A 13030-nucleotide genomic window follows, 5' to 3' on the forward strand; every position below is an offset into this window, starting at 1 on the left:
AGCTAGATTTGATTGTTTTTGCTGCCAAGGTGACTTTTGTAGCAGGAAAGGAGCCCACCTGGTGAGACTTAGGTTGCTGCCACAAAAATTTAGCTTTCAGTTATTCAGAGGGTTCTCCTAAAATGCAGTCACCTCTGACCACAGACTGAAGTCTGGGGGATCAGAGCAAAGGAAATGAAGAACATTTGCTGGAAATGACAATCCAGCAAGGAAACTTCATGTACTGGGCTACAGCTGGCTGTCTGAAAGAGGTAAAAACAGCCCTCTCTGGCTGGGGCCTGCCTGTTAATTGCTGGCTGCCTGCTTCAGAAACAAACACCACACACTAATTACCTCATTTGAAAATAAAGATTAGACAGCATAATCCAAAAGAACCACATAGTAGTAGTGGTTCAGAGGTTTCACAAGGTTATTTTCCAACTTGAGTACTGTAGTCATGATGACACTATGAAATCGTAACAGATGAAGGGTCAGACTCTCAACCCATTTTTAGGTGATCAAAAAACAAGATGGGTTTAAAACAAAAAAGAAAAGTGTAGAGGCAATACGCAACAGTTGGAAAGACATAAGATTTGGAATTGGAGGATCAAGGTGTGAGTCCTAGCTCTGCCTCTTATTCGTCATTAGACCCTGAGCATGTCACTTAGCTTCATCATTTCTCAGTTTCTTCACCAACAAATGGGGATCCCATCTACCCCTGGAGTTACTGTGGGATTAAATAAGATTACATTGTAAATAGCACTTCATAAATTCTAGAGTATTGTATAAACATTAGCTGTTTTGATAGATTTGATGTTTCTCTCTTAATGCTTCACTAAAAAAAGCAAATTTAAAAAGAAAACTATATTTAATCTCAGTGCAAAAAGTCTGCAAATCCCAATCAAGAACCTTTCTTTGAAAATTCCCAATAATTAGATTTAAATGATATGTAGGCAATGATGTTAAATTTTTAAAGTTTTTTAGTAATTTTTTTTCACATAAAGAAATATCTGGGTCAGTGCATAGAATCTAAACCAGGGCTGATTGTTACATGAGGATAATGATATTGACTACTGAGATGGAAGGAGATGATGAGAAAGTACTGTCACTAAATATATCTGGTGACATTTGATGCAAAAATCCTCCACAGTTAAAGAATAAAAGACTTTCATAAGCATTTATTCAAATTACATTTACTGGGCAGGTCTAATATGACAGGCTTTGTGACCACTGAGTATGGGCAACAACATAGAGAAATCTCACTGATACTATGAATTTACTACCCAAGTTTCAGAACTGAGATTGAAGACAGATGATTAGCTTTTCCTTCCACCTTCACAAATCTTTGACTGGTCTCAGAGGTCTGCCTGGGTCTACTGAAGTATATTTAGACTAGAGATTCTATACTAGAGAGTATTTCCAATTAGAGATTCATGGTTGCCTATAGCCTGAAGTGCCCTTTGTTTTAGGGTACGAGAAGAAACTGATTTCACCAAAGAGGAAATAACTTCCACAAGGTCATGTAACTCAGTATGGAACCAGGTTTAGCACTCCTCAAGACTGTTGATTCCTTTGGCCCACATATTTTCCATTACAACACAGCACCCTGTCAGTCACTTTATTAAATTGTAACCCTGGTCACTCTTGTAATTGTGGATAATTCAAGACAAACTCAACCTGGGTACAAAGGCATCAAACCAAAATGTAAGGGACGCCTGGGTGGCTCAGCAGTTAAAATGTCTGCCTTTGGCTCATGGTGTGATCCTGGAGTCCTGGGATTGAGTCCTACATCGGGCTCCCTGCATGAAGCCTGCTTCTCTCTCTGCCTGTGTCTCCGCCTTTCTCTCTCTCTCCGTGTGTCTCTCATGAATAAATAAATACAATCTTTAAAAAAAAAAAAAAAAAACCAAAACGTAAGCTTTAGAATTACTTCTTGGGGTTAAAGGGTTACGTTCACATTTGTTTGTCTTCAAGCTCTATTTTTCAAAAGGAACTATTCTCAGTTTCTTCACCTTTCAGGGTGACTAGTGTGGCTAATGAAATAATGCAGGTATAATTGCTTATTGTAGTGCTCTACACATAGGTTATTCTTTATTTAAAAACAAAAACAAAAAAAAAAACAAAGAGTTAAGATATGGGACAAGAAGAGACTAATCTAAGACTACCCAGGACACTTTCATGCTTATTGATGTCATTCTTTCTCATTAGGTTTCTTCCTACTCTTTAGATACAATCTTTAAAATGCTCTTGGCATTTGTTCAGGAATAGATTTGCCTTTGGAACTGTATCAGAGTTTGTTTTGTTTTGTTTTGTTTGAGAGAAAAGTAACTAAACCTAACAGAGAGGTAAGAAGATGCCCTAAAATCAACCCAAAAGGCCTACTGGACAACTTAACAGACCAGAAAGGAGACTAAATTAATCTCTTAAGCTACCCTTTGCACCTAAGTACCTCTTCCACCTACATCTTAACCATCCTAAAAGCTATTGGAAAAACTACCATTGGTCAATAGGTCCAGAACTGTGCATCTTATTCTAGAAAAGCAATAGAATGGTATCTCATCTCACTATCCTGCCCAGTAGTAGGGCTTGTTTAATGACAACCAACCTATTAGAATTCACATCATTTTGCAGCACTCTAAACATCCTACCACCCCCAGGAACCCAAAAAGCATTTGGATGTAAAACTGCAGGCAATAAAAGACGTTTTATTTTTCGGTTATACCACTGGGTGAGTTGCCCTGAAGCAGTACATGTAAGGAAGAAAAACTTAAATCAGCGTAAAGAGCATCAGTAGTTTCAGAAGGGCAAATGATGGAGAAAGTATCCTTAGGTAGAGAGAAAGGAATGACTTTTACAATTTTGAGCTAAAAACTCTGAGTCCACGATGTACATATGTCAAGGGTCTTAGTGACAGAAGACTGATACAGGCAAGTGTGAAAAGAAAGCTTCTAAAATATTACAGCTGTGTTCTTGCCATGAAACAATGGCAGATTCTGAAGAAATCAAGTTAATAAGAAAACCAAATTACTTTTTACGGAGATGCCTGGGTGGCTCAGCGGTTGAGCATTTGCCTTTGGCTCAGGTCGTGGTCTCGGGATCTGGAATCGAGTCCCACGTTGTGCTCCCTGTGAGGAGCCTGCTTCTCCCTCTGACTCTGTCTCTGCCCCTTTCTCTCTGTCTCTCATGAATGAATAAATAAATCTTAAAAAAAAAATTACGTTTTATGTAAAGAGAGAAAATTTCACACAGGAAATTTGAAATATTTTACTAACTTTAATCCAATTCTGTTGAGACACTGGGAAGATAAGAACTGTATTTACAAAAAGATATACCTGACTTGAGATCATCATCTTGGCAAAGGTCATACATCAGGATAAGATTAAAACTCATATGTATTGCTAAAGCAAGATAGTCCAGCTGACTATGAACTGGCCTAGACTCCATATTAGCTTCAACTCTTTATATTTTACCACCTAAGCCTAGCTCTAAAATAATGAAATAAATTCTAATTGCTAAGAAACATAAAGCTTTGTACTTTGAAAAACCATCAAAACCATTGGGATCTGGGCAGCCCCGGTTGCGCAGCGGTTTAGCGCCGCCTGCAGCCCAGGGCGTGATCCTGGAGACCCTGGATCGAGTCCCACGTCAGGCTCTCTGCATGGAGCCTGCTTCTCCCTCTGCCTGTGTCTCTGCCTCTCTCTCTCTCTCTCTGCATCTCTATGAATAAATAAATAAAATCTTAAAAAAAAAAACCATTGGGATCTAATGGTGAACAGGCCTTAACAAAAACCTCATATTTAAAAGCACATTCAGTGTATATAATGCTTTCCTATCCCTATCTCACAAGATCAAAAAACTTCTATTGAAGTTGGGAGGGCAGATTCAGTTGGTTGAGTGTCTGCCTTTGGCTCTCAGGTCATGATCCTAGCATCCTGGAGTGAGCCCCATATCAGGCTCTCTGCTCAGTGGGGAGTCTGCTTCTCTCTCTGCCTCTCAAATAAATAAAATCTTAAAAACAAAAGAAAGAAATAAAAAAGAAAGATGAACTGTACAAAGGTAAGAGTAGAAGCAGGGAACCACTCAGGAAGCTTTTGTAGTAGTCCAAGAGAAAGATGCTGCTGATTTTGACTGGAAAGTCTCAGTGGTTAGTAAATAGTTGAATCTGGGGTATATTTGAGACTGATGGACTAAGTGTGGGATTCAAGGATGACTCTTATGTTTTTAGCCTTTGCTATCATATTAGGTGGATAATGGTACATACCCTTTACTAAGATGAGGAAGGATTCTAGATAAAGATTTGTGGAGTAAGTCAGTCATTTTGTTTTGGTTAAGTCCAAGAAGTTCATTAGACATCTCAGTGGATATACCAAGAGGATGGTCACCTAGTATGCAAGGGATGTAAATCAGGATGGAAATATAAAATTATTTTCTTTAAAGATTTTATTTATTCCTAAGAGACACACAGAGAGAGGCAGAGACACAGGCAAAGGGAGAAGCAGGCTTTCTGCGGGGAGCCCAATGTGGGACCCGATCCTGGATCCAAGGATGATGCTCTGAGCAAAAGGCAGATGTTCAACCATGAGCCACCCAGGGGTCCCAGAAATACAAATTTAAGTCATCAGTGTTTAGACAGTATTTAAGGCTAGTGAACAGATGAGATCATCTAAGAGGGTATAGCCAGAGAACGGATGAAGGCCTTATTTCTAGTCCAGGTTATGATTTGTGGAGTCTATCCTAAGAGCAATGGGAAGGTACTGAAGGATAAATGACCACATAGTTGTGAGGTAAAGTATACTATTTATATTTCTGGTTGTAATGTGGGAAATAATCCAGAACAAGAGCAGATAAAAAAAGGACCAGGACCAGCCCGTGGTATGAAGCAGAAGTTAGTAAGTAGTCGACTGGTTTGGAAGATGCCTATGAGGCTGTCTAGTTATGATTTGGTGACTTGATGGGGGGTTGGGAGAAAGAACAAAGATGATTCCTAGTGGCTTGAGCAACTTACTGAAGAGAAAAAAGTGCCACTTTGCAGCCTCTCTGGAATACAGTGTGGAGACTCCTCAAGAAGTTAAAAATAGAGCTTTCCAATGATGCATCAGTTGCGCTACTGGGCATTTACCTCAAAGATACAGATGTAGTGCAATGACATAGTAGTCCAATGTTTATAGCAGCAATGTTCACAATAGCCAAATTGTTGAAGGAGCCACGATGTCCTTTGACAGATGAATGGATAAAGACAATGGAATATTACTCAGCCATCAGAAAGGACAAATACCTACCATTTACATCAATGTGGATGGAGCTGGAGGGTATTATGCTGCATGAAATTAGTCAATCAGAGAAAGACAATTATCCTTTGGTGACATTCCTATGTGTAATAGAACCAATAGTGAAAGGGACCTTAAGGGAAGTGGGGGAAACAGAGTGGGTAAAAATCAGAGAGGAAGACAAACTACCATGGACTCCTAACTCTGGGAAACAAAGGGTTGCATAAAGGGAGGCGGGTGGGGGGATGGGGTAACCTGGTGATGGGCATTGAGGAGGGCAGGTGATATGATGAGCACTGGGTGTTACACTATATGATGGCAAATGGAAGTTATTTTTACTTATTTTTTTTTAAAGATTCCATTTACTTATTCATGAGAGACAGACAGAGAGAGAGAGAGAGGCAGAGACAAAGAAGCAGGCTCCATTCATTTGGGGAATATACAAAAAAATAGTGAAAGGGAATAAAGGGATAAGGAGAAAAAATGAGTGGGAAATATCAGAAAGGGAGACAGAACATGAGAGACTCCTAACTCTGGGAAAGGAACTAGGGGTGGTGGAAGGGGAGGTGGGCGGGGGGTGGGGGTGACTGGTGACGGGCACTGAGGGGGGCACTTGATGGGATGAGCACTGGGTGTTATTCTATATGTTGGCAAATTGAACACCAATAAAAAATAAAGTTATTAAAAAAAAGAAAGAAGCAGCAGCAGGCTCCATGCAGGGAGGCCGACGTGGGACTTGATCCCAGGTCTCCAGGATCACACCCTAGGCTGAAGGTGACGCTAAACCACTGAGCCACCCGGGCTGCCCGTTAAATGGAATTTAAATAAAACTTTTAAAAGTGCGACTTCCTGGAAAAGGTAGCCTTAGGAAATTTTTGAGGGGACGATATGAAGTCCTTACTGGGACATGCTCCATTTCAAGGTGCCCCATGAGATACCCAGAGAAAGATTTGGGGTAGACTGTTGGGATACTGTGGTAGATTTACTACCAGCACAGGTGCAAATGAAGGAACTAAAGTTCAGAAACACCAAGGATGTAGATGTGTAGATGTGCATCTACAAGATGCCCGTGTGCATCTTCGCGCTTTCTCAGACGCCGAGGTTCAAAGCCCGGAGAAGCCTCATCGAGGACCAGGACTCAACTCTTCACCTCCGAGGTTCAGTCAGGCATTCAAAAGCAGAAACTCACAGATTACTAAAACGTGATGTGACAAGAAATGTCTCAAAGGGACTAGCCTTGCTTTCATGGCAACCGCTATGCCTGGGTCCAGGGAAGGCTGCAGACCAGAGCAGGTGTTTTCCTTGGTGGGGGAAAGCGAAGGGGGACAGAGAGGGAGGGCAGGGAGGGGAGAAGGGGACAGAAGTGGAGGGAGGGGGGATCCCTGGGTGGCGCAGCGGTTTAGCGCCTGCCTTTGGCCCAGGGCGCGATCCTGGAGACCCGGGATCGAATCCCACATCAGGCTCCCGGTGCATGGAGCCTGCTTCTCCCTCTGCCTGTGTCTCTGCCTCTCTCTCTCTCTCTCTCTCTCTGTGACTATCATTAAAAAAAATAAAAAAATAAAAAATAAAAGAAGTGGAGGGAGGGGAAGGAGGGGGAACGGGAGGGGGGAAAGGGAGGCGGAGGCGTTCTGAGGGGCCGAGCGGCCAGGGTCTGGCCTAGGACTGCTGGGGCCCCGGGGCGCTCAGCCCGGGAAGCGGGTCTGTACGAGGCGCCCCCCACCCCCACCCACCCCGGACTCTCTCGCACTCCCGCGGCCCGCAAACGGCCACCCCGCCTAGCCCTTGGGGGTATCTGCGGGACGGTGGCGCCGGGCCTCGAACTCTCCCTCGGAAAATAAAGGCAAGAAAGCGCCAACCTCAGGGGAGCACCAGGCCGCTGTGGGCCATTACCTCAGACCCAAGAACTTCCCAGGCCCGGCCGGGCTCCTACACAGGCTTAGAGTTCTTCGCGCCTCGTAAAAGAGGCCTCAGCCGAAGCTGCCACTAGAGAGCGCCCCCAAAAGCGGCGGGCGGCCACAGCCCGAGGAGCGCGACTCCGGAGCTCCCTCAGACCCCCGCGGGCGCTTTGGCTTTTGCCGCGCGCCCGCCAGGCCTTCTGCGCACGCGTAGCTGCGCTCCCCCCGCCCCCCCCCCCCGGCAGCCGGGCGTTCTGCACATGCGCAAACGCGCTTCCTCGCCTCGCGTAGCGGGAGCGCGCGCGCGCAGGCTTGGCCACGATGTGCGCGTGCGCTGCGTGGCGACACCGCCCTTGGGTTGCGCGAAGCCGGGGTTGGGAGAGGCCTTCGGGCCCACGCGTCGGAGCACCGGCCCCGGGCGCTTTTTTTGGTCGCTACGCAGCCTGTCCACCAATTGTTGGATTAGCGCACGCTCTGTCCCTTGGGTGGTCCGGTCGGGAGCTGCCTCCTGCGGGGCACCTACTACGTGTCAAACGTCGTGCAGGCACTTCCATACTCGCTCTCCTTCTGCCCTGACCGCCATGTTGTAAAGCAGTCATCAATATCCCAATTTTAGGGCAGCCCGGGGGGCTCAGCGGTTAGCGCCGCCTTCAGCCCAGGGCGCGATCCTGGAGACCCGGATGGAGTCCCACGTCGGGCTCCCTGCATGGAGCCTGCTTCTCCCTCTGCCTGTGTCTCTGCCTCTCTCTCTCTCTCTGTCTCATGAATAAATAAATAAAATCTTTATATATATATATATATCCTAATTTTAAAGAGTCCCGGGAATGGTCCTCTTCACTGCTCTTGCTGTTCCCATGCTTGGAATGCCTCCTTCACCCCACTTAAAAACTATTTCACATGCCCAACTCTTTGAAGGCTGAGTCTTGTCCATCTTTTTATACACAAGAAATTAAGCCTCTACTATTTATTGGGTAGTACATGCAAAGACCTGGAAAAGCAAGGCAGGAAAAGAAAGAAGTGGATGGAGGGCACGGGGAAGAGGAAAATAGATCTCAGGTAGGCACTTGCCCCACCTAAAGAAGGCATCTGTTACCCAGTGTCCCACTGAAGGGAGGCCTTTTGAGAAGTGTGAACTGGTAATGCCAGATCTGATTTTCATGGGAAATCTCCCAATTTAAAAATGTTGGCAGCTGATTTGTGGACTGAAACTAACACATTTGTGTGCACAGGTCTTAAGCCACCCATCTGTGACTCTGACCTTGTTTGGCAAAGAGTAGAATTTGACCAAGTTAGTTGGAGGTGAGTCCCAGAGCAGGGCAGCCTTCTGACAGCTGTTGTGAACACATCCCTTGCACAATCCATGCTGGGGAACCAAGCGAAAGACCCTTCTTTGGGCAGAGTGGGGATGGGGTCCATGCAGGGTAAAGGAATCAGGATTCTGGTGAGGCTGGAGAAAACTATTCTGTACCTGTGCTGTTTACTTATAATCCACCTACCTGGATATTACTTGTACCTAAGATTGTGGTAAACAAGGTTGTGAGTCTTAAATGGCCACTTGTGATGTACATGATTTCCTATGGAGGATGACCCTGGTCAAGGGTGAAAGACAGAGGAAATAATCACTGGACACAAATACTCTTTATTTACAACCAGCCGGAAGGGAAATAGGCAGAAACCCAGGGGATTCTAACCAAAAGCCTTACTTATTACAACCCCAAATGACCAAACATCCCACCTCTTGCCATCTACAATTATGGGTTGCCAAATGAAATAAAAGGAACACACTGACACTTTGAGTAAGATGGAACTGAAGTGTCTCCTGGCAGACCCACACACTGCTGTTGAGGCTTGGGAGCAGCACCTGGTAAGCCAGAGGGGGCTTCCCAGCCCACGTGGTCCACTGTTATTTCCTTCCTGTTTGCACAGGGTAGCAACTACATGTTGGGCACTTTCTTTTATGATGAGGTCAAGGCTGCTTCCACTGGGGCTGTGGCTGAGGGCCCTTAATGGGATGCAGCTAGAGGGAGGAATTCTTACCTGAATTAAGAAGAGAAGGGGCAGAGAAGGGCCAGAGAAGGGGCAAGCTGACACCTGAGCAGGAATGTTAAGTGCCCAGAATTTCAGGAGGAACTTAGAGCAAGTAATATTATTAGAGAAGGGAGGTTGCAGTGAGTATTTCCATTAAGAGAGTGGATTCAGGAAATTGGAGCCAGTCAGATAAAGGGATAACAAATATTTAATCAACAAATATTTATTTGAGTAACTATTAACAAGCACTATTCTAGCCCTTTGGGGATACCTTGGTGAAGAAGACAAAATTAACTCTCATTATGGAGATAACCCTGAGATTAAACTGGATGGGAGGATCGTAGCTTGCTTTCGTGAGCTACCCAGGAGGGCTGTATGACTGACCTTGCTTAAAGAGCTACAGGTGGCCCATTCACTGGCCACCATAGACAAGACAGTGGAAGGGGCAATGCTTGTGGGCTTGAGGGCTGCCTTGTACCTTGATATTCTTTTTTACTTTAAACTGGTATTGCATTTATTTTTTTAAAGATTTTATTTATTTATTAGAGAGAGAGAGAGCACAAGTAGGGGGAGAGGTAAACAGAGGGAGAGGGAGAAGCAGGATTCCTGCTGAGCAGGGAGCCCAACGTGGGGCTTGATCCCAAAACCCTGGGGATGATGACTTGAGCTGAAGGGAGACACTTAACTGATTGAGCCACCCAGGTGCCCCAAACTGGCATTACGTTAAAAAGAAAAATTCAGGATCCCTGGGTGGCTCAGTGGTTTAGAGCCTGCTCATGGAGCCTGATTCTCCCTTTGCCTGAGTCTCTGCCTCTCTCTCTCTCTCTGTGTGTGTCTCTCATGAATAAATAAATAAAATCTTTTTTTTTTTAGATTTATTTATTTATTTATTCATGAGAGACACAGAGAGAGAGAGAGAGGCAGAGACAGGAGGAGGGAGAAGCAGGCTCCACGCTGGGAGCCCGACGCGGGACCGGATCCCGGGACCCCAGGACCGCGCCCCGGGCCAAAGGGAGGCACCAAACCACTGAGCCACCCAGGGATCCCCATAAATAAAATCTTTAAAAAAAAAATTCCCTGTAGTAGCGTTCACTGTTTTTGGTGTATTAAGTCTGTTATTTTAACATATGCATAAATTCAAGGGTAGATCAGGAGAGAGAAAGAATAGTTTTGTCACTTCAAAAAATTACCTTAGGTTACCACTTTGTACTCAAACCCTCTTCCTACCCCAACCACTGGCAAACTGTTCCCCCATTCCTAGTTTTCCAGCATGTCACATAAATGGATTCATACAGGATGTAACCTTTTGGAATTGGGTTCTTTCTCTGGGTGACACATTTAAATTTATCCATGCTGTTGTATATATCCATAGCTCATTACTTTTTATTGCCAAGAAATATTCTTTTTTATTATTTTTAATTTTAAATATTTTATTTGTTTATTCATGATAGACACACAGGCAGAGACAGAGACACAGGCAGAGGAGAGGCAGACTCACTGTGGGGAGCCCGATGCAGGACCATCCCAGGACCCCAGGATCACGACCTAAGCCAAAGACAGACACTCAAGCACTGAGCCCCCCAGGTGCCCCTGCCAAGAAGTATTCTATTGCATGATATTCCACCACTTTTTTATTATTTGGCTCTTGACATTTGGGTTGTTTTAAATTTTTGGCAATCTTGAATAAAGCTTCTATAAGGATTGACATACCAGTTGTTTAAACTTAAGTCTTCATATTTCTCAAGTAAATACCTAGGATGGGGATCTCTGGATTGTATGGCAAGTGTGTGTTTGGATTTATAAGAAACTACCAAACTGTTTTCCAGATTGGCTGTATCGTTGTGCATTCTTACCAGCAGAGTATGAGAGTTTTCATTGCTGTGCATCCTTGTCAGCACTTGGTATGTTAGTTTTATTTTTTTTTTGCCCACTATAATAGATGTTAATGGTATCTAGTGTAGATCTAATTCATATTTCCCTAATGACTACTAACGTTGAGCATCTTTTCATGTGTTCTTGGGATTCTTGAGAATTGATAAACCTGTACCCCAACTCGCAAACCAACCTACAGTGCTAAAGAGACTTATATGGATTCATATTTGGGTTTTTTTTTAAGATTTTATTTATTTATTCATGAGAGACAGAGAGAGAGAGAGAGAGGCAGATACACAAGCAGAGGGAGAAGCAAGTTCCATGCAGGGAGCCTGATGTGGGACTCGATCCCAGGTCTCCAGGATCATGCCCTGGGCTGAAGGTAGCGCTAAACCGCTGAGCCACCCAGGCTGCCCAGAGACTTATATGGATTCATATTTGGCCTGGCATACTGGAACATTTTAGCAGCAATGCTTAGCAGATGACAATTGGCTTGAAAGCACACATGCCAGATCTGTCAAGCCAACAAGCAGGCGGCAAGAGGCTCCTGGCTGCTAGCACTGTCTCCTCTGTTCCAGGTTTTAAGTAGAGGAAGATATTTTTTGCCTTTGCCTTTGGGATGTGCTCCTTGTCAGACTCTACATCATCACTGCAAAGTTTTGTGGGGTTTTTTTTTTTTTTTTTTTTTTTTTGCTTGGGCCTCCTATTTAATATTTTCCCTTTCTTCTTTCCTTTGCTAAATAACTATTTATTGGAAGCTCACTGCATGCCAGGCACTGTGCTAGGCTCTAGGATCACAAAGTTGAAGAAGATGCCAACTCACAGTAGGTTCTCATTCTAATGGGGGTATTGACATAAAGCAGATTTGTAAATGCAGTGCAGTAAGGGCACTGATACATCAGTGTTCCAGGCCTTTGGGGACCTAGAGGATGATTCTTAACCAGCCAGGAGTTGAGAGGGCTTCCTGGAAGAGAAAACAGCTGCAAGGAGTCCTGAAGGATGGGTGGCTCTTGGGCTAAGAGACACAAAGAGGACATTCTAGGTGGAAAGACAGGCTGCGCAAAGGCCTAGCAATAAGAAATAGCAAGCTGTGTGTACACTTTTGTGAGAAGTTCAGCTTTCCTCAGATCTCTGTGTGGTGGTGTGGCATGGCAGGAGATGGGGACAATGAAGGAGATAGGGGCTAGATCATGGAGAAGCTTGTGCTGACAATCTTGAATTTATCCCCAAAGCTGTAAGGTACTTTTGAAAGTTAGATTTGGTGTGGGGTGCCTGGGTGACTCAGTCAGTTAAGTGTCTGGCTCTTGATTTTGGTTCAGGTCATGATCTCAGGGTCTTGAGATCAAGCCTCATATTAGGCTCCACATGTGGAGCCTGCTTAAGATTCTCTCTTTCCCTCCCCCTCAGCCCCCACCCCACCCACTTATGCGCTCTCTCTCTCTCTCTCTCTCTCTCTCAAAAATAATAATTATTATTACTATTATTTTGAAAGACTTTATTTATTTATGAGAGACACAGAGTGGGAGAGGCAGACACAGGCAGAGGGAGGAGAAGCAGGCTCCATGCAAGGAGCCTGATGTGGAACTCAATCAAGGGAATCCGGGATCAGGCCCTGAGCCAAAGGCAGATGCTCAACCGCTGAGACACCAATAATAATAATTAAAATAAAATTTAGATTTTGGTTTTAGAAGTGCCTTCCTTTTCTATTTTGCTAACTCATCCTTCAAGGCACATCTCAAAGTCCACCTCCTCTGGGAAGTCCTCTCCAATCCCCCTAACCAGAAAGATTGGCTCCTTCCTAGGGCTCTTTGCCCACTTTGTACTTACTAATCAGTCGGCCTGGAGGGTGGGACTATAATTTGTCCCACTTTGGGCTCCTCATGACACTTGACACGGGGCAACACATAGAAGGTGCTAATAAATATCTGATGAATGTGAATGAATTTGTGAATGGAGGAAGTTTTCTGGGCAGCCCAGCTCCAGAATCTG

At 44.5% G+C, this 13030-nt stretch overlaps 1 protein-coding gene across 19 annotated transcripts in view; it reads right to left on the reverse strand.

Annotated features, from left to right (window-relative positions):
• The window catches only part of GPHA2 (glycoprotein hormone subunit alpha 2), a 32826-nt gene extending 25487 nt beyond the window's left edge, over positions 1 to 7339 (reverse strand). For 9 of the 19 annotated variants that reach the window (XM_072789790.1, XM_072789789.1, XM_072789794.1 and 6 more), the window contains exons 1-3: positions 7137 to 7339; positions 4241 to 4361; positions 3008 to 3180 (exon numbers count right to left, since the gene is read on the reverse strand). In XM_072789790.1, the coding sequence (XP_072645891.1) occupies positions 3008 to 3180; positions 4241 to 4332 (265 nt within the window). In that variant the 5' untranslated portion in view covers positions 4333 to 4361; positions 7137 to 7339. Of the gene's footprint in view, positions 1 to 1656; positions 1680 to 3007; positions 3181 to 4240; positions 4362 to 5098; positions 5193 to 5258; positions 5348 to 7102 lie in introns of those variants that run through there. The other 10 variants (XM_072789811.1, XM_072789802.1, XM_072789810.1 and 7 more) reach the window with 7 other exon arrangements.
• Between the last annotated feature and the right edge of the window lie 5691 nt (positions 7340 to 13030).

This window comes from Canis lupus, chromosome 21 (assembly GCF_048164855.1).
Source record: "Canis lupus baileyi chromosome 21, mCanLup2.hap1, whole genome shotgun sequence".
Lineage (NCBI taxonomy): Eukaryota > Metazoa > Chordata > Mammalia > Carnivora > Canidae > Canis > Canis lupus.